The sequence below is a fragment of the Coenobita brevimanus genome, chromosome 35, assembly GCF_032717465.1.
Source record: "Coenobita brevimanus isolate Jiangsu-jjx chromosome 35, ASM3271746v2, whole genome shotgun sequence".
In the NCBI taxonomy this organism is placed as follows: Eukaryota; Metazoa; Arthropoda; class Malacostraca; order Decapoda; family Coenobitidae; genus Coenobita; species Coenobita brevimanus.
This window is the reverse complement of record NC_136988.1, coordinates 16,494,420-16,519,623: the sequence shown is the minus strand read 5'-3', so window position 1 is coordinate 16,519,623 and position 25,204 is coordinate 16,494,420. Positions and strand designations below refer to the sequence as shown.

General features: G+C 41.4%; 1 protein-coding gene across 1 annotated transcript in view; it reads right to left on the bottom strand.

Annotated features, from left to right (window-relative positions):
- LOC145396193 (all-trans-retinol 13,14-reductase-like) overlaps positions 1-25,204 on the bottom strand; it is a 177,466-nt gene that overhangs the window by 19,433 nt on the left and 132,829 nt on the right. The window contains exons 11-13 of the mRNA XM_080269632.1: positions 24,540-24,736; positions 22,429-22,543; positions 17,025-17,173 (exon numbers count right to left, since the gene is read on the bottom strand). Of these exons, the coding sequence (XP_080125758.1) occupies positions 17,025-17,173; positions 22,429-22,543; positions 24,540-24,736 (461 nt within the window). The remainder of the gene's footprint in view (positions 1-17,024; positions 17,174-22,428; positions 22,544-24,539; positions 24,737-25,204) is intronic.

Genomic DNA, 25,204 nt, shown 5'->3' with positions numbered 1-25,204 from the left:
CATTACATATACTCTGGGCTTATGCAAAAAGTAGAGATAAATGACAACTCTACTAGCACATTATACACCTCTATTAAATGGTATTAAGTACATTCACATATACCAACATAATAAATGGTTCCCCAGGACTTTACACTTACGCACTATTCAGATATCTTTTCACTTCTCCTAACCTTCATTTTATAATTGAAACAGGGTGGCCTTGTGGTCTGCCATCCACCTTCTTCCTATACCACAGCTAACAGCGAAATGATATTTGGTTGTTCATCATTCACACTTCATTACACACTGTTAATTATGACTAAACAGCTTTAAAAATTATTATGTAAAATGTGTGATACTACAACTTCATATGGAAAAAGATGTTGACACCAGAACACACACGAACAAACAGATACACTGTTGCCAGCACTCGTTACCCACCTCTCGCGGTTAGGTGGCCCAGGTGGAAAATTTGGCGACTGTACAGTCAACGGCAAAAGTTCGCTCGCCCCCCCTGCCGCTCCATCATCTCTGTGATTCAGACTCGTGAATGCGAAGCAGTGGACACAGGTGCAGAATACTGCTAACAGATGGCGTGGTGTGATGTGGTGGTGGGGTGGGGATTGGGAGGAATATGGGAAGGTTCCTCCGTAGAAACGAGGTGACGTGTCAAGTAAGCGACCAAGATAATAGAGAGAGAGAGAGAGAGAGAGAGAGAGAGAGAATGGGAGTAGAGAGAGTATGAAAGCGTGAGAGTGCTAGCGATACAGAATGAGTGAGACAGACAGCTGCATAAGCAAGAAGACAGAAGAAGGACCGATGAGATTCGCTAGAAAGATATAGTGCGGAACAATTAACTCGCTCTATATTATCCAGTAACCCGCCACCATTCCCACAGCAGTGTAGTTTCAGTAAAATATATACTTCATATGATTTTCACCTTTTGCGTTTCATTGTCTTATCTGACTAATTTTGGTTAGCATTCCTTTAATCCGTATGGCCCCTCGCCCTTCATACACCTTCACCTTTCTCCCGACCCCACATCCCACCACGCCATCTGTTTGCGATACCATGCACCTGTGTCCACTACTTCGCATTCACGAATCTGAATCTCAAAGATGATAGAGCGGCAGGGGAAGCGAGTGAACTTTTGCCGTTGACTATACATACAAAGAAACAACACTGATATTATAAATGAATGATAAGAAAATTATAAAATATGTTGTATTAATAAAATGAGTATACTGGTTAGCAGGGAAAATATCTAGCTACCAAACTTAATGTCCATACATAAGAGAATGATATCATATTGCTATATGTTACAGTGATGAAAAATTCACAATGGTATCGCGAGAGAAGGTCTCGTTATACCTAAATAATTATCACATAATTAATTGGGTGTTCAAACGTCTTCACACAAATCAACACTATAGTAGGGGTGGAGTGTCCCATGATGTTCATTTTATGAGTCTCACTCAAATTTCTTCACCTTTAGTGCCAGGTTGCAAGTTCTCGTCAACAACTTTCACTGTTTGCCTTATTCCATACTGTAACCTAATCTCATGATGTCTCTTTCCCATATTATTAACACAGCAATGAACAAAAAACACCATGAGTAAAAATCCCAGCGAGTGAATGCAATAGAATGAGTAGACTAGCACCAGTCGAAAAGGGCGGTACTCCCGAGGTGGATGGCAAGCTGATGACAGGGAGAGCTGAAGCTCCCGTTTCACCAGCCCTCAGGACTTGATCATGATCATCTCCCTTTGCTGAACATTTTCAGTGCTTTCATATACACAGAGAGAAGACCAGCATAATCTTTTAATACCTCTACCTTCAAATTCCTACATCACACTACATGCACATAAGATATCACACCTTCTATTTCCATTCCCTTTAGCAATAGCCGCTGCATTAATATCAGCAAACAAGGTGGTATCTCGGATTGCCACCACCGTCAGGGTAGGGCTGGCAGCACAGGGTCCTCCCGGTCGTCATCAAGCATCGACTGTGCCGGTACCGATTGTTGCAAATTCCAATGATGCTCGTCAGCGGGAAAGTACAGGTGCGGCCTTATTCTTCACCAATATCCGTGGACTCAGTATCAGTTTGAATTCAGTTAATTTTTTCCTACAGTCCATATCCCCTCTAGCCCTGTTCCTCACAGAACCCCAAAGCACTCCCTGTACTGAAATATATCCATTTTGTTTTCCTGGTTATCATCTCCTCACAAACTTCCGTAACAAGGGTGGCACCTGTTGTTATATTAAATCTGAATATGCAGTTGACACTGTTTTAAACTGCACTTCAACTAATTTAAATTAATGACCGTATAAACTAATTATCTAAATATTACCAAATATATCTGTGTAGTCTATCGCCCCCCCCCCCAATGCTTCTTCAGAACCCAGCGTATTTGACTCCATATCCACACAGTTGAGTAACCTTAACCTTGCCCTTAGCACAGAAATTACCATTTTGGGTGATTCTGATGTACATAATGTTGAATGGTTATTCCATTCTGCCAGGACTGACGATGCTGGTCTACAGTGCGACCTGATTCCATAATCGTTTCATCTCACGCAGTTGGTAAAGCAACAAACCAGATTACCAGATAATCCTGACGATAATGCCCATCTCCTGGATCTATTCCTGACAAATCCAGATCAAAACAGGACAGAAGTACTCTCATCACTTGGATCCTCTGACCATAATCTCATCAAAGCCTTAGTAGTCAGCTCCTCAACCCCCCAAACCTCCCCTTTCTGAACCTGTCAGGGTGGCCTGATGGCACTTTGATAGGGCAAACTGGGATGGATTTAGAAATGATCTTGCTGACATTCCATGGCAGTCTTTCTTCTCTAGTAATGTCAGTTCTACCCAGTCCCTCATTAATGACTTAATTCTAGCTGCTATGGATTCATTCATACCAAGTCAACAGTTCATTAAAAGATCGAACTCTCCAAAGAGGTTTGATAGCAACTGTGCCAGGGCAACGGCCCAAAAGTCATTAGCATATAACTCTTACTTAAAATAAAAACATCTGAATCATTCTGTCAATTTGATTTTTTTTTTTTTTTTTTTTTATGTGTCCGACTTCTTGGCATAGGCTTCACAGCCTGCTCTCAAGGCCCAGTAGTCCTCCTACATACCATACACCTATCTACATGTCACCACTTCGGCGCTAACACCCACCGTCCATATTGAATACACGCTAGGGATGTCTCATACAGGACTGTTGTACTGGTATTAGCGGGGGTACTTTTATGACATGTCGGCGGGTCATCTGGTAGATCAGGAAAGTCTGCTTTTTATGAAATTCAAATCCTTAAACTGTTCCCTGCCCCAGCCGGGATTCGAACCCGGGTCCATCAGGACTGCAGGCCGCCTCTCTACCGATTCAGCCACCGCCATGCAAAAGCTGTAATAAATCTTGCTAAATCAAACTTTCTTCAAAGTCAAACATCATAATTGCTTAACAACCCTAATCACAATAGAGTATTCTGGTCAACTCTCAATTCTTTCAATAATACCTTTAACAAGTAATCATCCATTCACCCCTAAAATCTTTAGATGGTAACATTACACATGACCCGCATGGGAAAGCAAAGATCTTTGCCAGTACATCTGACAGAAATTCTACCATAGAGGAAGTCAGCCAGAACGTCCCAGTACTTGAACTTGACTCTCCCAAAATTGTTTCATTTACAATACATACCAGATTCGTAAAAGCCATCCAAGACAATTTACCCACCACAAAGCTCCAGGCCCAGATGGAATTCCTACAATTGTTTTGAAAAAGTGTTCTTCAGAACTTGTCTCTGTTCCAGCTAAATTATTCAAATTATGCATACATACTTCTTCATTCCCTAGTTCACGGAAAGAAGTCAATATCCACCCAATTCCAAAGAAAGGAAGTTCCACTGACCCTTCTGATTATAGTCCAATAGCTATCACATCTTCTCTTCGTAAAGTATTTGAAATTGTAATTATTAAGCACATTGTTAAACACCTTGAATCCAACAACTTAATTAGTGATAGACAATATGGTTTTCTCCACGAAAGATCCACCATTGACATACTCAATCTCCTAACTCATACCATCCATCAGTCAATTGACCATACTGAAACTCATGCAGTAGCCCTTGATATTTCTAAAGCTTTCGACAGAGTGTGGCACCGTTCCCTGCTGCCCAAACTCCCTTGCTATGGACTAACGTCTTTTGTTCCTCTGCTTTTCTCATATCACAGTGACTGAATAATAAAAGTAAAAGTAGATGAGGAATATTCCAATTTCCACTCAATTAACGCTGGCATGCCACAAGGATCAGTTCTGGTGCCAACCCTATTCCTAGTTCATAATAATGATCTCTTATTTGTCACCCACAATACCATCCATTCATATGTAGATGACTCAACACTTCACAGTTCATTCACACTCAAACACCCATTTACAAAGATTAATATCTCTATCTCTCAACTCAGTACAGCCACTCCATTAATCAAGACTTATCTAAGATCAATGAATGGGGACAAAACAACCTTGTCACATTCAGTGCTAGTAAAGCTAAATATATACAATTTACTAATAGATATTGCCAGATTCGTATAGTATGACAGAATAGATAGGCAAGGTATGTGGAAGGTATTAAGAATATATGGAGTGGAGGGAAAATTGTTGAGTGCTGTGAAGAGTATGTACGAGGGAGCTTGGGTTACGGTGGGAGTGGGTGGTGAGCTGAGTTCTTTGATCTCAATGTGGGACTGAAACAGGGTTGTGTGATGTCTCCATGGCTCTTTAATATATACATGGATGGGGTTGTAAAGGAGGTGCAAAGTAGGGCAGTGGATGTGGGGGTGGCTCTAATGAATGAGGGTGAGATTTGGAAGCATCCGGTGTTGCTGTTTGCTGATGATACAGTACTGTTGAGTGAAGATGAATGGGAGTTGCAAGGTTTGGTGAATGAATTTGGGACAGTGTGTAGGAGGAGGAATCTGAAAGTTAATGTAAACAAAAGTAAAGTTATGGTGTTTGAGAGGAATGAAGTCACAGAGTGTGCAGTGAGGATGGATGGTGAGGATATGGAGAATGTGAGTGCATTCAAGTACTTGGGTAGTGTGATGAGTAAGGATGAAACTTTGGGGGATGAAGTGCGTGAAAGGATACAGCAGGGAAGGAAGGTTGTTGGTACACTGAAAGCAGTGATGAGAAATAGGGAGGTGAGTATGGAAGTTAAGAAGTCACTGCATGATAGTATTGTGATCCCTACCCTGACGTATGGAAGCGAGGCATGGACCTTGCAAGAGGGGAACAAGTCAAGAGTGAGAGCAGTGGAAATGAGTTACTTGAGAGGAGCATGTGGAGTGACGTGGAGGGACAGGTTGACGAATGAAGAAGTGAAGGAACGCTGTGGGGTGGATGTGGATGTGGTTGAGAAGATTAGGAGAAATACACTGAGATGGTTTGGACATGTGAAGAGAATGGAGAATGAAAGACTGACTAAGAGGGTGTATGTAGGTGAGGTGGAGGGAGAGAGAGGGAGAGGTAGACCGAGGATGAGGTGGAGGGATGGAGTTGAGAGGTATATGAGGGAGGGGGGGGGTGAGTTTGGGGGAGGGCAGTCAAATGGTGGGTGACTGAGAGACTTGGAGGCGTTTTGTCTGCGGCCACCCTTTGCGGGATTAGGGCGTCGGGCTATAGATAGATAGATAGATAGTATATTACCTTCAATTAAAATTCTCGGTGAGTCCCTTAATAATGCCCTTATGTGGCATTCTCATGTCAGATCACTTTCTAAAACTGGCTCAAAGAAACTTGGATTATTGTAAAGAGTCCGTAACTCCTTCAGTGACGAGCAGTTAGCTATAATTTATGGGTCATGTGCGCTCTAATCTGCATATTGCTCACCCTTGTGAAGTGGATATGGAGAGGTTGCACTAAAACATCTAGACAAAATTCAGGACAAAGCTGCTGGAATTATTAATAATCCTTCTATTATAAATAATTACCTCCCTTACAAGTAAGAATGATAGTTGCCTCCCTTGCATTATTTTATAATTTCATGGCAAATGCTCAGACGAAGTTGCGTCCATTGTGCCAATTCTCCATGCCTTCCCTCGCGGGCATCTGACAGCACTCATGACTGGAATGTCACACAGCCACATTGCAGAATTTCTGCCTATCAGAATTCTTTCATTCTCCGAACTGCATTTCTCTGGAACTCGCTTCTCCGAAGTTGTTTCCCCTCATACTTCACCCTACAGCTGTTCAACTCTAACTGTTACAGATATTTTATGAATGGAGGATGCCAGGAATCTCGTGTATGAATTATTTTTTTTAATTGATTTGTGTTTTGTTTCTCTGTTCTGTTATATATATATATATATATATATATATATATATATATATATATATATATATATATATATATATATATATATATATATATATATATATATAGTTCCTTTGTTGATGAATGAGGTGTGGCAGAGTGCAATAAGAGACTACAAATATGTCAGCTCGAGGTGTATTTATGTCAAGTTCAAGTTTGAGAAGGTGAAAGTGGCAGTCATTGTAGCGTATGCACCGTGTGAGGACAGGAATGAGAGAGAGAGAGACAGGTTTTGGGATGAGCTGGGTGAAGTAGTGGGAGAAATGCCCAGGAGATTTAAAGTGATCGTGATGGGGAATATGAACTGAAGAGTAGGCACTGGTCCTGAGGATGACATAATGGGTTGTTATGGAGTACCAGGAGAAAATGATAATGGGAAGCAACTAAAAGATATGGATCAGGAGAGGAGGTGGTGCATTTGTAACTCGTATTTCAAACATAAAGATGCACATAAATATACATGGTATAGAGGAAACGAGGATTGTGTTGAAAGAAGCCTGATTGATTACGTGCTTGTACAGAGGTCGATGATGGGAATGGTTGCTGATACGAGGGCTGTGAGAGGAAGATCTGGAGGTCTGCCAGATCATATAATTGTGGTATGCAAGATCAAGCTGAGAGGAGCAGTCAGGGAGAAAGACTGAAAGTTGAGAAGCTGAGGATCTAAGAAATGGCAGCTGATTACAGGACCAAAACAGAGGACGAGTTAGAATCAGTGAACTGGAATGAATTGGATCTGGACAGCCTGTGGAATTCATATAGGGATTGCTTAGTCACGAATGCTAAAGTGGTGTGTGGTGTGGCAAGAGTATAAAAAAAAAGAAGGATACAACATGGTGGGATGAGCAGGTTAAGACAGCGGTGGAGGAAAAGAGGAAGAAGTGGCTAAAGTGGTTACAGGATAGGGGGTTCAGGTGAATTAAGAACTGAGTATACTGAGAGCAAGAAGCACGTAAAGAGACTAGTGAAGAGGAAAAAGAAGGAGGTAAATGATGATCTGGGAAGAAAAATGAATGCAAACTACTCTGAAAATAGGAAGTTATTCTGGAAAGAGGTGCGGAAATGTAAAAGTGAAAGCGGAAAAAAATGTGATGGTGTGAAGGATGCAGGTGGTAGGTTACTAACCCATGGAGATGAAGTAAGGACCAGATGGAAAGACTATTTTGAAAGCCTGATGAATGGGAATAGAGAGAGCAGAGCGGCTATAAACATGATTGGTTTTGGGGGTGTGCAGAGGAATGTAGTGCCAGGAGATGTGACACTCACACAGGTGAAGAGTGCTGTGAGGTGGCTGAAAAATGGGAAAGCAGCTGAGGTTGATGAGGTGTATGCAGAGATGCTTAAGTGTAGTGGAGAAAGTGGAATGAAGTGCTCGTTGGAGATATGTAAGAAGGCAAGGATGAGTGAAACTGTGCCTGCAGATTGGAAAGGGGCTGTGATTGTACCCCTGTACAAGAGCAAAGGTGAGCGAAGTGAGTGCAAGAATTATCGTGGCATAGGTTTATTGAGTGTGTATATGGAAGAATTATTATAGAGAGAATATTTTTTTCCTTAATAACAGAACAGAGGAAGGAGAAACAAATGAATAAAAAAAAATAATCCATACACCAGATTACTGGAGTCCTCTGTTCATAAAATATCTGTAACAGTTAGACTTGAACAGTTGTAGGTTGAAGTTTGGAGGGAAACAACTCTGGGGATGTGAGTTCCAAAGAGATGCAGTACGGGGAATGAAAGAATTCTTATAGGCAGAAGTTCTGCAATATGGCTGAGTAACATTCCAGTCATGAGCACTACTAGATGCCCGTGTAGCACGAGAGAAGGCATGGAGAGGTGGCACCATGGACGCAACTTCGTCTGAGTATTTGCCATAAAAATATCTGTAAAATAATGGAAGGGAGGCAACATTCCTTCTTACCTGTAGAGGAGGTAGTTTATTTGTAATGGCAGGGTTGTTAATAATTCTAACACCCTTGTTCTGAATTTTGTCTAGTTGTTTTAATGCAACCTATCCACATCCATTCCAAAAGGGTGAGCAATATTCAAGCTGAGAGAGCACATGACTCTTATAAATTATAGCTAACTGCTCGTCAGTGAAGAAGTTACGGACTCTGTACAATAATCCAAGTTTCTTTGAGGCGGTTTTAGCAAGTAATTTAACATGAGAGGTCCAGCTGAGGGCATTGTTAAGTGAGACACCGAGAATTTCAATACTTTTGGAGATGGGAATTTTAGTAGCACTGAAGGTAATATACGAATCTAGCAATATCTGTCTATTAGTAACTTGTATATGTTTAGTTTTACTAGCATTAAATGTGACAAGGTTGTTTTGTCCCCATTCACTGATAGTAAATAGATCTTGATTTATGGAGATGGCTGTACTGAGTTAAGAGGCAGAGATATTAGACTTTGTAAATGGGTGTCTGAGTGTGAATGAACTATCTAGTGTTGAGTCATCTGAATGTGGGTGGATGGGATTTTGGGTGACAGATAAGAGAACAGGGCCAGAACCGATCCCTGCGGCACACCGGCGTTGAGTGAAAATTAGAATATACATCATCTAATTTTACTCTTATTTTCCTGTCACTGAGATACGAGGAGATCAAAGGAACAAAAGACGTTAGTCCATAGCAAGGGAGTTTGGACAGCAGGGAACGGTGCCATACTCTGTCGAAAGCTTTAGAAATATCAAGGGCTGCTGCATGAGTTTCTCCATGTAGATCAATTGATTGATGGATGGTATGAGTTAGGAGATTGAGTATGTCAATGGTGGATCTTTCGTGGCGAAAACCATATTGTCTATCACTAATTAAGTTCTTGGATTCAGGATGTTTAACAATGTGCTTATTAATTAAAGATTCAAATACCTTACCAAGAGAAGATGTGACAGTTATTGGTCTGTAATCAGAGGGGTCAGAGGAACTTCCTTTCTTCGGAATTGGGTGGATATTGGCTTCTTTCCATGAATTTAAGAATGAAGAAGTACGTATGCATAGTATGAATAATTTAGCTGGAACAGAGGCAAGTTCAGGGGAACACTTTTTCAAAACAATTGGCAGAATTCCATCTGGGCCTGGAGCTTTGTTGGTGGGTAAATTGTCTAGGATGGATTTTACGTATCTTATCTGTATATTAAGTGGAACAATTTCGGGAGTCATGTTCTGGTACTGGCTGGCATCGTCCATGGCAGAATTTCTGGCAAATATACTGGCAAAAATATCTGCTTTCGCACGTGGGTCATTTGTAATGTTACAATCTGAAGATTTCAGTGGGGGAATGGATGATGATTTGTTAAAGTTATTACTGAAAGAATTAAGAGTTGACAAGAACATTCTATTGTCACTAGGGTTGTTAAGTAGTTTTGATGTTTGCTTGTGAAGAAAGTTTGATTTAGCTAGATTTATTACATCTTTTGCATGATTTCTAACAATTTTAAATTGAGAGAGTGATTCAGATGTTTTTGATTTTAAGTAAGAGTTATGTGCTAATGACTTTTGGGCTGTTGCTCTGGCACAGTTGCCATCAAACCGTTTTGGTGAGTTAGATCTTTTAGTGAACAGTCGACTTGGTGTGAATAAATCCATACCAGCTAGTATTAAGTCGCAAATGTGGGACTGGGTAGAATTGGGATCACTACAGAAGAAAGACTGCAATGGCATGTCAGCAAGGTAATTTCTAAATCCATCCCAGTTTGCCCTATCAAAGTGCCATCGGGTCACCCTGACAAGTTCAGAACGGAGAGGTGTGGAGGGGTTAACTAATGAGGCTTTGATGAGATTGTAGTCAGAGGATCCAAGTGGTGACAGTACCTCTATCCTGTATTGATCTGGATTATTTGTAAAGAATAAATCCAAGAGATGGGCATTATGGTCGGGATTATCAAGTATTCTGGTTGGTTGCTTTACCAGCTGCGTGAGATTAAACGATTCTGCAAACAGCTCTCACTCTAGACCAGCGTCATCAGTCCTGGCAGAATGCAATAACCACTGAACATTACGTATGTTAAAATCACCCAAAATGGTTATTTCAGTGCTAAGGGCAGGGTTAAGGTTACTCAACTGTGTGGATATGGAATCAAATACACTGGGTTCTGAAGAAGCACTGGGGGAGTGTTAGACTACACAGATATATTTGGTAATATTTTGACAATTTAGTTTACACAATGAGTAATCACAAAACAGGATGAAGTGAAGTTTATAACTGTCAACTGCATATTGGGATTTCATATAACAACAGGTGCCTCCCTTGTTATGGAAGTTTGTGAAGAGATGGTAACTGGGAAAACAAATGGGGATATATTAGTAGAGGGTGAGATTTGTGGTTCTGTGAGGAAAAGGGCCAGAGGGGATATGGATTGAAGGAAAAAATGAACTGAGTTTAAGTTTGTGCTAAGGTCGCATATGTTGGTGAAGAATAAGGCCACACTTTCACTTCTCTGCTGATGAGCATCATTGGAAATTGCAAGAATCGCTGTCAGTACAGTCGCTTGATGGCGACTGGGAGGACCCTGTGCCGCCAACCCGACCCTGCCGGTGGTGGCAATCCGAGGTACCACCTCATTTGATAGTAACATTGTAGCAGCCATTGCTAAAGAGAGTGAATAGGTGTGATATGTTACGCGCATGTAGTATGGTGCAGACAGTTGAAGGTAGAGGTATTATGAGAGCATGTTGGCCTTCTCTCTGTGTAAATGAATGCACAGAAAATGTTCAGCAAAGAGAAATGGTTAGGATCAAGTCTTGAGGGCTGGTGAAACGGGACCTCCAGCTTTCCCTTTCACCAGCTTGCCATCAACCTCGGGAGTACTACACTGTTCGATTGGTGCTACAGTCTACTCCTCAAAGAGAGATATCAGAAGTCCTAGTGAATGATGAACAGGGTGGCTTTAGGAGTGTCAAAGGATGTGTGGATCAAGTATTTGCAGTGAGACAGATAGCAGGGAAGGCATATGAGAAGGATCATAAGGTGTTTATGGCATTCATGGATCTGGAAAAAAACATTCGACAAAGTAGACAAAGAGAGATTGTGGAAAGTTTTGAACATGTATGGTGTAGATGGTAAGCTGTTAGGTGCTGTCAAGAGTTTTCATGATGGTAACGAAGCACGTGTAAGGGTTAATGGACATCTAAGTGAATGGTTCACGATCGGTGTGGGTGTGCGGCAAGGTTGAGTGATATCCCCATGGTTGTTCACTATATATATGAATGGGTTGATGAGAGAAGTAAAAACACGAGTAATGGAGAGAGGGATGGCGTTGGTAATGAATGGTGATAGATGGAATATCTCAAATTTGTTTTATGCTGATGATGCAGTACTGATTGCAAGTACAGGACAAGAACTTTGTAGGCTAGTGCAGAGTTTGCTGATGTCTGTAAGCGTCGTGTCTTGAAAGTAAATGTAGAGAATAGTAAAGTGATCAATACTGAGAGAGGAGGTGACTCCCAGTGTGATGTCACAGTGAATGGAGAGAGACTAGAATTGGTGAGAGAGTTCAAATACCTGGGTATAGTGATAGAAAAGAGAGGAAAGTGTGCAAAAGAAGTTGAAAGTAGATTGACACAAGGAAGAAAAGTAGCAGGTGCAATGAAGGCCTTGATAAGAAACAGAGGCTTGAGTGTTGCAGCTGCACGAGGCTTACATGAGGGAGTGTTAGTGCCAACTTTAACATATGGGTGTGAGACTATGGTGTGGCATGAAAATGAAAAGTCAAGAGCAAGAGCAGTGGAGATGGGATTGCTGAGGAATGTATGTGGAGTACAGAGGGTGGATAGGATACGAAATAATGTGATTCGTGAAAGGTGTGGAGTTAGGAAGTCGGTGGACACCAGAATCGAAGAAATTGTCCTGAGATGGTATGGTTATGTGGAAAGAATGGATAACAATAGAATGGTGGAAAAAGTATACCTAAGCGAATTTAATGGAGGAAGAAGGCGAGGTAGGCCAAGGAGAAGGTGGATAGATATTGTGGATGAGTGTTTGAGGAAGAGAAGTTTGGAAGTCGGTGAGGCTAGGAAACTGACAAGAAATCGAGCTGGCTGGCTGAATGTTGTGAGAAGAAGTGCATGATCAGGGATTTTGGCACCCCTTGTGAGCATGGCAGCATCCGGACTGACTCAATCGGGTACGTTTGTGTAAAGCTGCAGAATGTGGTGAATGTTTTGGAGTATCTGGTAGAGCCAGGAATCCCGGGGCTTGAATGAGTGAATGGAAGCGTGGCCTATTGGACTAGGCAAATTTGTGCTGTCTGGATATTGCTACTCTTCACCCTGCCCTTGGGTGGGAAAGGAGGTCCGGATGATGATGATGATATATATATAGTGTATGTATATATATATATATATATATATATATATATATATATATATATATATATATATATATATATATATATATCATCATCATCATCATCATCAGCCATTACATGTCCACTGCTGGACAAAGGTCTCCCCCAGCCTTGTCCAAGAAATCCTTGACTGAGACAATCTTTGCCACGTTTTCCCAGCAAATTTCTCTATCTCATCCCTCCACCTCCTGTCTGGCCTTTTTCTGCTACGCTTACAATCTCTTGGTGTCCAGTCAGTCAGTCTCTTGCTCCATCGATTATCCATTATTCTTGCTACACAGCCTGCCCACCTCCATTTCTGTTCTTTTATAACTTCTGTAATATCTTTGACTTTAGTCTCCTCTCTCACCCAAGTTGATCTTTTCCTGTCTCTTAAAGATATTCCCAACATTGACCTTTCATTGCTCTCTGAGAACGAATTAGTTTATTTTCCATCGATTTTGTCAGTTTCCAAGTCTCACAACCATACGTCATAGCTAGAATTATACATTCGTTTCTATACTTTTCGTTTCATTCAAACTTGCAAGCTACTTTTCACAATGTCCCTATGTTTACCGAAAGCTTTCCATCCAATTGTAATGCATCTTTTTATTTCGCTATCATTATCTTTCGTTAATTTTAGTATTTGTCCCAGGTAACTGTATTCCTCGACTTCTTCAAGATTTTCTCCACTTATTCTGATGACGCTCTTTAGTGTTTGAGGATTAAACATTACTTTAGTTTTACTCCGGTTCATCTTTAGCCCTACTTTGAGACTTTCTCTGTTCAGGTCATTTAACATTTCTTGCAATGTCTCTGCTGTTTCTGATATTAGGACAATGTCATCTGCAAATCTTAAATGGTTAGCTTTTCTCTATTTATGTTCATTCCTTTGTTTTGCCTAGAAGGCATGCTGTAAATAACTTTGATGAAATTGTATCTCCCTGATGCATGCCCTTCTCAATCTTAATTTTCTCTGAGTCCTTATGTAATTTAATTGTATATGTGTGTGTGTGTGTGTGTGTGTGTGTGTGTGTGTGTGTGTGTGTGTGTGTGTGTGTGTGTGTGTGTGTGTGTGTGTGTGTGTGTGTAATGAAGGCTAAAAAAATGATGACTCAAACCAATCTCTTCGGAGGGGTGGGTTTGTATCCCATTGCTGCCACCAAAATGTGAGGTTTTGGCCCGTAGATTAACTATCAGGATTCCAGATGATCTTAGAAAACTCAATCTCCACTGGATGGTTTATTGAGGAGGTTAGGTTTTACACCTACAAAGTGTAGATGATCTCTGACTTTCATACAATCTTTCAGGGCCCAGGTAGGGAGTTTCCTTGGTGTGTTGCCCAATATCATCCCCAGGCTGTTTCCAGAGGGTCTGCTGTTCTCAGCCAGACACACAGATACCTGTAGGTCAACAGGGAACATCTGGTTGCTTACTCTTACACTTCCATCTTGAATACTGACCATGAAAAAGTTGTCAATAATGGATTAGAGTGCTTGTCACGATAAAAAAAAAAAAAGGGTGTGGTAGTTCCTGTCACAATACAAGAAAATGATACATTTTTGCAAAACAAATCATGTCCCTGGAGTTCTTCTGAAACCTGCACTTTCATTGGAGATGGTGCGAAGCGTCTTGAACTACAGTCATCGAAAAAATATCTGAACCGAAGATGTTATTTCAGTATTATGCATCATTTCTGACACACATCTTTACCATGAAGAAGCTTATTAAGGAAGATGACAAAAAGACTTCGGTATGCCTAGGGCAAATCGTTCATGGATATAAATGGGAATTAAGATTAAACAGCCCAGGAAAAGGGGTTAATGGGATTACGTTATTTTGCTGTGACTTTGCACACTCGCCCGCCCCCTTTTGTTAAGGAAACATGAGTTTTAACGTTTTTATCAGAGATCTTTTTTTTTTCTTTTGCACTGTGGTACTGTGCCCCCAGCTCTGTAAATTAGTGCCGGACATCAAAATTGTCGACATCAAACATGACTTAACCATGGCAGGAAAATAATAACTTTCCTGTGCAATCCTATATCTCTAAAGTAAGTGTATATCTAAAATTTGTTTATAGAAACGATGGTGTAAAGCATCATGTTTTATTACGTTGGAGGCCCCACGTCATCTTACGTCATCCTTTGTTATATAAACTGTTTATCAAATTGCCTCTGAAACATGGAATTTCTGGTCAACAGAAATTTCACGTCTGTTAACTCCTTCAGTCCGAGTACGTCATTCAGTTTTTCTTTCTCTCTCTCTCTCTCTCTCTCTCTCTCTCTGCTACCAGACCATATTAATCAGTTATAGGAGCAGTTATAGGAGACAAGTAGAAGCTTCACAGAGTAAGATATACGGTACACTTCATTACTCCTTTCCTTATGAGGTGGTGGGTCACGAACCTGAATAAAATCATCCACATATACCAAGATTAAAACAGACAAAAACTCGCTGGTATGAAGCGGCTGAATTTGAAACAGGGGATAGATGGATATTGCAAGGAGATGCATCGCCTCCAGTCTTCACGAAACACAAGTTGAGGCAGCAACTGCAAGAAGGACGCAGTCTGCAAGACACATCCACGGACTGACAAATAAGTCATTCAAAACAGGAAGTAGACGTATTAGGTGTAATATGTTTAGGAAGGGCCTAAGAAGATTCGGGGCAGACATCAAGAAAAAAATTAACTCCCTCTCGAGACTCAGAGTGTGATTTGGAGGAGGGATTTGAGACGTGGGAAAATTCTACACCCTTCTTTCCATGTCTTTCCTGAAAACAAAAAATATGACTTATCATAAATTTCCTCGTGCTACAAAGACATTTTTACAGAAGGAACAATAAACAGGGAAAGCTCTGCCACTTTCCTCTCTTCATGTTCCAGCAAAGCTATGCGAGTAGTTACCAGAGGCAAATTTATCATAAATATTTAAGTGAATCTAGGTCTCCATTGCTGCCTTTCAGTGTGAATTCAGACAGCATAAGCTGTATTGAGAAGCATTCCTTTTGCAAGTAACATATTGTATTCAACTTTTTTTTTTTTTTTTTTTTTTTACAACCATGCAAGTGTCTATATCACTCTCACGAGGAGTGTTTCAAGTACTGCAGCTGACCGGCATTAACCCTGTGCGGCATTAAGTACTGATGATGTGTTGCTTCGATCTCGTTACTGAGCACTATAGCCTATAATATTAGGCTGCAGATTCAGGGACAAAACAGAGCCCAAGCACGGCTCCTGCACAGATTTAACTGCTAGGAAACAATCTTTTTTTTTTTTTCTTTTTTTTTTGGGGGGGGACAACAACACCAGGAATATGTTTAATGAGTAATTTGCTATCCTTAGTGCTTGAATAAGCTTCCACCTCATAGAAGACTTTCAGGAGTATGTCGTCGTTTTACCACTAGCAAGAGAGCCAGAGATGTTTACTCTCAGTTAATTTTGGAAATGAAAGGTTCGTCCCGACCCGGCCCGGCCCTACCCTACCGTCACGTTAAGCAGAAGCTAATAACTTTATTTCTATATAGAGTTAAAATTCTTTCTGCATTTGATACATGTATTATATAATTTTGTTATCAACTAGAAACCCACCCATAAGGCATAGGAACTCCTTGGATCTCGAGTTTTGCAAGGCAGTGTTCAGCTCTAATCGGTGAAAGCCTCAATAACGAAATCAAATTAAAAAAGACTTTCTGTCTCAACACTGTTTTTTGGCATCAACTCAAGCAAGTAAATATGGAGATTCTGCCTATAATTTTACATTAACGCTTTTGCTAAATTTTGATGGTGAAATCACCAAAACACCCCATTTCTGGTTTTAATCACCTCATCAGTAACCTTTGTTGTATTATAGTGAAAAGTAAGACTTTTGTCTTCCTCTAAGAGAATTTGTTGCCATTTTTGAGCCACACTCTTTCCACATGCTTCTCTCTCTCTCTCTCTCTCTCTCTCTCTCTCTCTCTCTCTCTCTCTCTCTCTCTCTCTCTCTCTCTCTCTCTCTCTCTCTCTCTCTCTCTCTCTCTCTCTCTCTCTCTCTCTCTCTCTCTCTCAGCCTCATCCACACCCACGTTACCTTTTCCTTCATATCTGGTAGGGGAGAACAAACCACCTCAACTAACATATAACCAAACTCCATCGTGATGCCTTCTTATTAGCACAGCATAGTGGCGGAACATACTTGCCAAGATGTAGAATATTTGTGTTTTGAGATCTCAGTCCAAGACTTCGCAAAGATCCAGAGAATTATAACACTTTTTTGTTGAAATATATCAAAGAAAATGTTATTTTCCAGAGATGCAAGTAACTAAAAGGTATAGTCGATTATCCTTACCCTGATGTCCGGGAAGAGATAACAGGCCAGTTGGATTGCCTTATGGCCAAACGCCTTCTTGACGGAGTCGTACTCCTCGTCCTCACATGCCTCCCATTCCTCCATCCACTCGTATGGCATCATCGTCAACAATGTCATCGTCGTCTTACCTGACAAAAACAATTTTTTTTTCCTCGTAGCTCGATAGCAAATAAAAAAAAAAAAGCATGTTTGCAGCAATTCTTTGGCACTTCATGACTAGCACGATATTCTAGTATCAATCTCAGTATCATTGATGCAACGAGTAAAAGGACTCCTTTGTTAGCTGCATCCATCCCAACCGAATCAGTACCGCAACTCCCCCTCCCCCCAAAAAAAAAGTGGTATTTGTCTTTATTCACACCCATTGGACACACCCAAGATGCACTCCACGAGTAGCTCAGACACGCCCTAGACACGACCCCAGATGCATACCAGACACACCAACAGTGTCCCTACCCATCAACAACTCCCCACCCTCCAGTATGCTCATAAAACTCTGCACTGGCAACTTGCCAGACTTTATCCTTTAAGAAGGTACAATAAGTGAGTGAGTGAGTGACACATTTACCAACACCGGTTTAGCAGCCCCGCTGGGTAAGGGAAAATGGCAATTTTATGGGAAGCAAAAGTGCACAATGCACAGCTTCTCTTCTATGAATCTAAATCTTTGACATTAATCAGCGCATATAGGAAAGCCAGAGTAATTATCACCACCTCAGATTTAACCAATTACTTATTATAATTTGAGCAGGAGTCCCTTTCACCTACATGTAACTACAGTGTGTTAAAGAGAAGTGACGTCCTGACCTGCAATGATTTAACATGACATCCATTCTCAATGAGCTTGTACTTGTAGCAACATACAGAAACATTCATTTCTCAAATATGTTCATGATTCAACAACTATCCTACTCCTTTACCCCTTGGGAATGCTAATACATGGCCTTACACAGACCAAACTCACATTCATCCACTTCACTTCTGCTCATATTTGTTTCACAGTTTCACACTGTGCCTTCACCTCATACCTGCAGTCATTTATTGTAACCTTTTCGATCGATTCTTCGTCTACACTTGTCCCACTTCACGCAGTCACTCAATCAGATCTAATCTAATTGGGCCCAATGCAGACAAAGAACCCAGTACTGAAGCCTTTATTGCCTGTATTAGGGAGACTGTCACGCTCATCTCTTTAAAACATTTGTGCCTGGCGTCCTCGAAAGTACGCATTTTCAAAGGTTAATAAAAGGGTGGAACCCTGGAGTAATGACCTATGAGCTTCGCGGCTATGAGCCGACAGGAGGTGGTCGTACACTTAGTACCCTTCCTGCACAATCCCTCACTCAAATGGTGACATATTCTTGCTACCAGCAGACGACCTTGTTCAAATTAGGACGGGCTTATAGTAGTGAAGGGGTTACTGAAGGTTACTTACACTCACTCAGCTTCAGAGAGTCTAATTTAACCTAATTCAAACCGTATGGACAAAGCAAAAATCGGAAAAATAACATTCGGAATAGTCTGCATTACTCATGCCCAGTCCCACAACCCGTTTCATTTTTATCTCGTAATAAATGCACGTAAATAACCCTAGGCACAAAGAGCCCTATATCTAAGCAGTCTACTGGTATGTTATTCTGACTAAGTGTTAGATCTATTTATGACACACCATTTGGGGTGAACGGGGTAAGCTATACTCATCAACCCCTTCAGTCCGGTGATGTCGTTATTAATATATTTTTGCTACCAACATGCGATTTTATTTACCTCGAGAAAGATCTCTAATAGTGAAGAGATTAATGAACACATGTAATCCCATAAAGTTTTGGAAGTCTCTCGTCATCATCATCATCCGGACCTCCTTTCCCATCCTAGAGCAAAGTGAGGAGTTGCAACGTCCAGAGAGCCCAAATTTGCCCAATCAAATGCGCCACACTTCCATTCACCCACCATTCAAGTCCCTGGAATCCTGGCTCTCTCTGATACGCCAAAAACATTCACCATGTTCTGCAGCTTCATATAAACGTGTCCGATTCAGTCAATCCGGACGCTGTCTCGTTAAAAGGGGGTGCCAAATCCCTGATCATGCACTTCTCCTCACAATAGTTATCCGGCCAGCTCGATCTCTTGTCAGTTCCCTTGCCTCACAGACGTCCAAACCTCTCTTCCTCACACACTCATCCACCATATCCCTCAACCTTCTCCTTGGCCTACCTCGCCTCCTCCCTGCTTCAAATTTGCTCAGATCCTTTCTCTCCGCATAAGTATACCATCTCAGTACACTCTCTTCGATTATGGTATCCACAGACTTCCTCACTCCACAACTTTCACAAGTCACATTATTTCGTATCCTATCCACTCTCTGTACTCCAGATACATTCTTCAGCAGTCCCATCTCCACTGCTCTTACTCTTGACTTTTCATTTTCATGTCTCACCACAGTCTCACATCCATATGTTAAAGCTGGCACTAACACTCCTTCATGTAAGCCTCGTGCAGCTGCAGCACTCAAGCCTGTTTCTTATCAAGGCTTTCATTGCACCATCTACCTTTCTTCCTTGTGTCACTCTACTGTCAACTTCTTTTGCACACTTTCCTCTCTTTTCTATCACTCTACCCAGGTACTTGAACTCTCTCACCATTTCCAGTCCCTCTCCATTCACTGTAACATCGCACTGGGAGTCAACTCTCTCAATAACCATCACTTTACTCTTTTCTACATTTACTCTCAAGGCACGAAGCTCACACACATCAGCAAAACTGCACTAATCTGCCAAGTTCTTGTCCGGCATTTGCAAGTAGTGCATCATCAGCATACAACAAATTTGAGATATTCCATCTATCACCATTCATTACCAACGCCATCCCCCTCTCCATTACTCGTGTTTTTACTTCTCTCATCATCCCATCCATATATATATTGAATAACCATGGGGACAGCACACAACCTTGTCGTACACCCACACCGATCGTGAACCATTCACCTAGATGCCCATTTACTCTTACACATGCTTTACTACCATCATAAAAACTCTTGACGGCACCTAGCAGCTTACCATCTACACCATACATGCTCAAAACCTTCCACAATCCTTCTCTGTGTACTTTGTCGTATGCTTTTTCCAAATTCATGAATGCAATAAACACCTTATAGTCTTTCTCACAAGCCTTCCCCACTATCTGTCTTACTACAAATATTTGATCCACATCCTCTGCCACTCCTGAAGCCACCCCGTTCATCACTTACTAGGACTTCTGATATCTCTCTTAGGCTACTTTCTCTATAATATTTCTTCCATATACCTTCCCTACCACACTAAATACACTTATGCCACGGTAATTCCTGCACTCACTTCGCTCACCTTTATTTTTGTACAGGGATACATTCAGAGCCTTTTTCCACTCCGCTCGCACAGTTTCACTCATCCATGCCTTCTAACTCCAACAAGCACTTTATTCCACACTCTCAACTACACTCAATCATCTCTGCATACACCTCATCGACCCTGGCTGCTTTACCGTTTTTCAGCCGCTTCACAGCGTTCTTCACCTGTGCTTGTGTCATGTTTCCGTGCACTGCATTCCTTCTCTGCACACTCAATCATGTTTACAGTGGCTCCGCTCTCTCTATTCCCATTCATCAGGCTTTCAGTTCTTTTTTCAGTTGAACCCCTCTCCTGTAACCGCTCTAGCCACTTCTTCCTCTTTTCCTCCACCACTCTCTTAACTACTCCTCATCCCACCATGCCGTACCTTTCTTCTTTATTGTTATTCTTGCCACACCACAGTTTTAGCATTCCTAAATGAGCAATCCCTATATGCATTACACAGGTTGTCCAGATCCATTTCATTCTAATTCACTGATTCTAACTCCTCCCCTACTTTGGTCCTGTATTCTATCTATCTATCTATTGCCAGACGCCTCAATCCCGTACGGGGTGGGCAAATACAAATCGCCTCCACGTCGCCCTGTCCCCCGCCATTTCACTGCCCTGCTCCCAACTCACACCCCCCTCTCTCATATAACTCTCCACCCCATCCCTCCATCTCATCCTCGGTCTCCCCCTCCCTCTCCCCTCCTCCACCTCACTCACATACACTCTCCTCGTCACCCTCTCACCCTCCATCCTCTCCACAAGGCCAACCTACCTCAGTGTGTTCCTTCTAATGCTTCTTATCACATCCACATCCACACCACAACGCTCCTTTATATCCTCATTTGTCAGCCTGTCTCTCCATGTGACTACACAGCCTCCTCTTAAATAACTCATTTCCACTGCTCTCACTCTTGACTTGTGTCCTTCCAACAACGTCCTGTATTCATCTGCCATTTCTTTGATCCTCAACTTCTCGACATTCAGTCTATTTCCCTGACTGCTCCTCTCTCTCCTGAACCACTTCACTTCTCTCAGCTTGATCTTACATACCACAATCATATGATCTGACAGACCTCCGCATCGTCCTCTCACGGCCCTTGTATCAGCAATCATTCCCAACATCGACCTCTCTACGAGCACGTAATCAGTTAGGCTCCTTTCAACACCATCCCCGTTCCCTGTATACCATATATATTTATATGCGTCTTTGTGTTTGAAATTCGAATTACAAATGCACAACCTCTTTTCCTGACACATATCCTCCAGTCGCTTCCCATTATCATTTTCTCCTAGTACTCCATTACAACCCATTATACTTAGGACCAGTGCCTACTCTTCCATTCATATCGCCCATTACGATCACTTTCTAGCTCCTGGGCATTTTTCCCACTGCTTTATCCAGCTCATCCCAAAATCTGTTTCTCTCTCTCACTCCTGTCATCACACGGTGCATACGCTATTATCACAGCCGCTTTCACCTTCTCAGACTTGAACTTGACATACGTACAGTACATCTCGAGCTGACATATTTGTAACTTGTTATTCCACTCTGCCACACCTCATTCATCAACAAAGCAACTCATTCCTTGCATCTTCCTCTCCCATTCATGCCCGATCTTACACATTTCACACTCTCCCACTTCACACCCTTTCTTTTTTGTTTCACACAGTGCCATCACGGCATATCTCGCACTCTTTAACACATTCACCAATTCCACCCTCCTGCTTTCCTCATTCACACCTCTCACATTCCACATGGCCATGCGAATCTGCCCATTTGGTTGGGGCCCTGGGCAGATATTGGGCCCTCTGACGCTCTCCGCAACATCTGCCATGATTAAGTGATTTTAGATAAGGGAATCTGGGGGACACTTAACCCGGCCAAAAAACCCGGTTATATAGTTACCAGCCATCGCAAGTTTAATCAAATTGCCTGGATATATCATGATGAACATAAATAGTACGTGATGGGGGTGATTGTATTAAATCTTGGTTTAAACACTTACCCGGGTATCGCTTTTGCCACTCAGGGTCTTTTGTAGATGGGAAGGCGACGAAGAGCAATGGAACATCCGCCTTCATGGCTTCCACGCGACTCATATGCAGGTACTCCGTTATTTGCTGTTCAATGGAGGGAATGAAGCATGCATTAGCTAAGTGGCGAGAATGAAGCATGCATTAGCTAAAGTGGCGAGAATGAAGCATGCATTAGCTAAATGGCGAGAATGAAGCATGCATTAGCTAAGTGAAGAGAAAAAAAGCACGCATTAGCTCAGTGGAGAGAATAAAACATGCATTAGCTATGTGGAAAGAATGAAGCATACATTATCCCAGTGTAGAGAATGAAGCATGCGTTAAGTGGAGAGACTAAAACATGCTTTAGCTAATTGTAGAGAAAGAAGCATGCATTAACTAAGTGGAGAGAATGAAGCATGCATCTGCTAAGTGGAGAGAATGAAGCATGCATTAGCCAAGCAGAAAGAATGAAGCATGCTTTGAGTGGACAGAATGAAGTATGAATTAGGTACCGGTAAACCAGGTAAAGCTAATAAGCCCTTCTCTACCATAACATATTTGTTTAGATAATTCCTACTGTGACTAGCAGATTTATTCATTCAATCGGTAAATGAAAGATATATATATATATATATATATATATATATATATATATATATATATATATATATATATATATATATCAAATTTGAAGTAATCTTTCATGACAAGAAAAAAGAAATAACAGGCTGCAAAAAGGTAATGAAAAATACCTCTTTGGACAAGAGTTAAACACTTTGGCCGTGGTGCATAATAATCAGCTGAATAGAATCGTCTGGATTTAGCTGGAATACGATGCAGAGTTCATAATCCTCTGCCAGAATGGGAAATCGAGAATTTATTTAAATTTTCGCTGTGCCTCGTTTGTCTGGGGTAAACGAAACTGTCCTTTGTTGGCCGAAAAAACACGGAGTTTGCATATCGTAGCTAAAGAGTTAAAGAAATCAGCGCCCAGACATCAAGTGTATTCTTTTTACTGTAATATGGGCTAAAGTGCCTTCTCTTCAACTTAATGCTGAGTTGTACCGTACCAAAACATTAATACTAGATAATGGTGCTAGGTATGAAGTGTCATGACAGGGATGCAGAACCATTTTTTTTTTTTTTTTTTTTTAGTTACCTGATATAGGCTGCAAAAGGATGAGGATTTGAATTAAGTTAAGGTGGACGAATTATAGTTAATTACCGTTATTCTCCCTTATGTTGGAAAAAACTAATGCCACCTCAGACGGTACCGCAGGGAGAAATACAAGAATAGATGGACAAATAGAGAGATATGTGGAAAATGTGATGTCGAAGTTGCTGAAACAGTAAAGCCGGCGTCACACTGGGCAGAAAACGGTTAACATGTTAGCTGTTTTTGCGAGCCGAATAGCCAGCAGTCAGTGGGATTCAGAGTGCCTGCTCTAGTATCTTATTTCAGCTATGGCATGATGATTTACACTTTTTATCTTAAAGTAAGAAGAGGCACATTAAAGTGTTGATACTATTGCCATCAACCCTCTCATGGAACAACTATAGTATTTTATTTCAGACAAAGCCAAGCGAGCCAGTTCAGCCGCGAGTTTATCCTAGGAGCTTGTGGGAGTTATGAATTACAGGACAACCGTGTAGTTTATGATCACAGAAACGGTAATAAGGATCCGAATGATGAAGATGGGCAATAAATGTATATTCAGTGTGTTAGCGATTTCCGAAGTTCTTTATTAAGAGCATTCATAAAATGGAATAATGAAATATTCGACCTGTATTCCGTTTACCTGTGAAGTAAGCAAATGTAACATGAATTTTTGAGAAGAATAAATTATTGTTATGTGCGCTCAGTGATAATATTCGCCAAGTACTGAACCTCCTTTGATACATATTTTTCTCTGCTAATGTATTTTCGGAAGCTGAAAAATGCTTGTTATTGTTCTCTCCCCAGAGATTTTTCTTTTTTGTATGTCATCAGGAAGGAAAGTGATAGATTTATTCTAAGAGTAAAATAGTCGCCCTGGATTACGTATATCCCTATATGTACATTTTTCTTTCAAACAAAGGAATGAAAAATTCAGCTTTTCACCTTATCAATGTCATTGGCCGTGTAGACCCAGGCATTCCTCCTGTGTATGATGTTGGCAAGTTTTTCAGCTGGTCGGTTTATGCCCACAAACACGGAGAGGCAGGCTGCAGCATGAGGCTGTGACTGGACGATGGGCCACAGGCGAGAGGTGGAGGCCACTGACTTGGGTAGCAGGCGCTCCATCGTGTTGAACAATCCTGCACCATTCACAAACCTCTGTCAGCAACTCAGTTTAGGTATAAGCCGTTATTATGCATGCGCTTGTGAAGTGAGAGCGAGTGTTGTTTTCACTGTGTGTGTGTGTGTGTGTGTGTGTGTGTGTGTGTGTGTGTGTGTGTGTGTGTGTGTGTGTGTGTGTGTGTGTGTGTGTGTGTGTGTGTGTGTGTGTGTGTGTGTGTGTGTGTGTGTGTGTGTGTGTGTGTGTGTGTGCTTGAAAAAAAAACAGCTTCTATCCGATTTTAGCCAAATCTAAAATAAAGGTCCAAGATATGCAAGTATGGAAACGTCACAGAGACCTACTAAAATCAACTAAGGACGCATTAATCCAGTTCTCATAAAAGTAGGAGAAAGAGTTGAGGATACTGCAAGAATTAAGTGATACCTTTTCTCCACAACGATTAATCACACATTTATATAACAGGGCATGGTTCACAAAAATCGCGTGC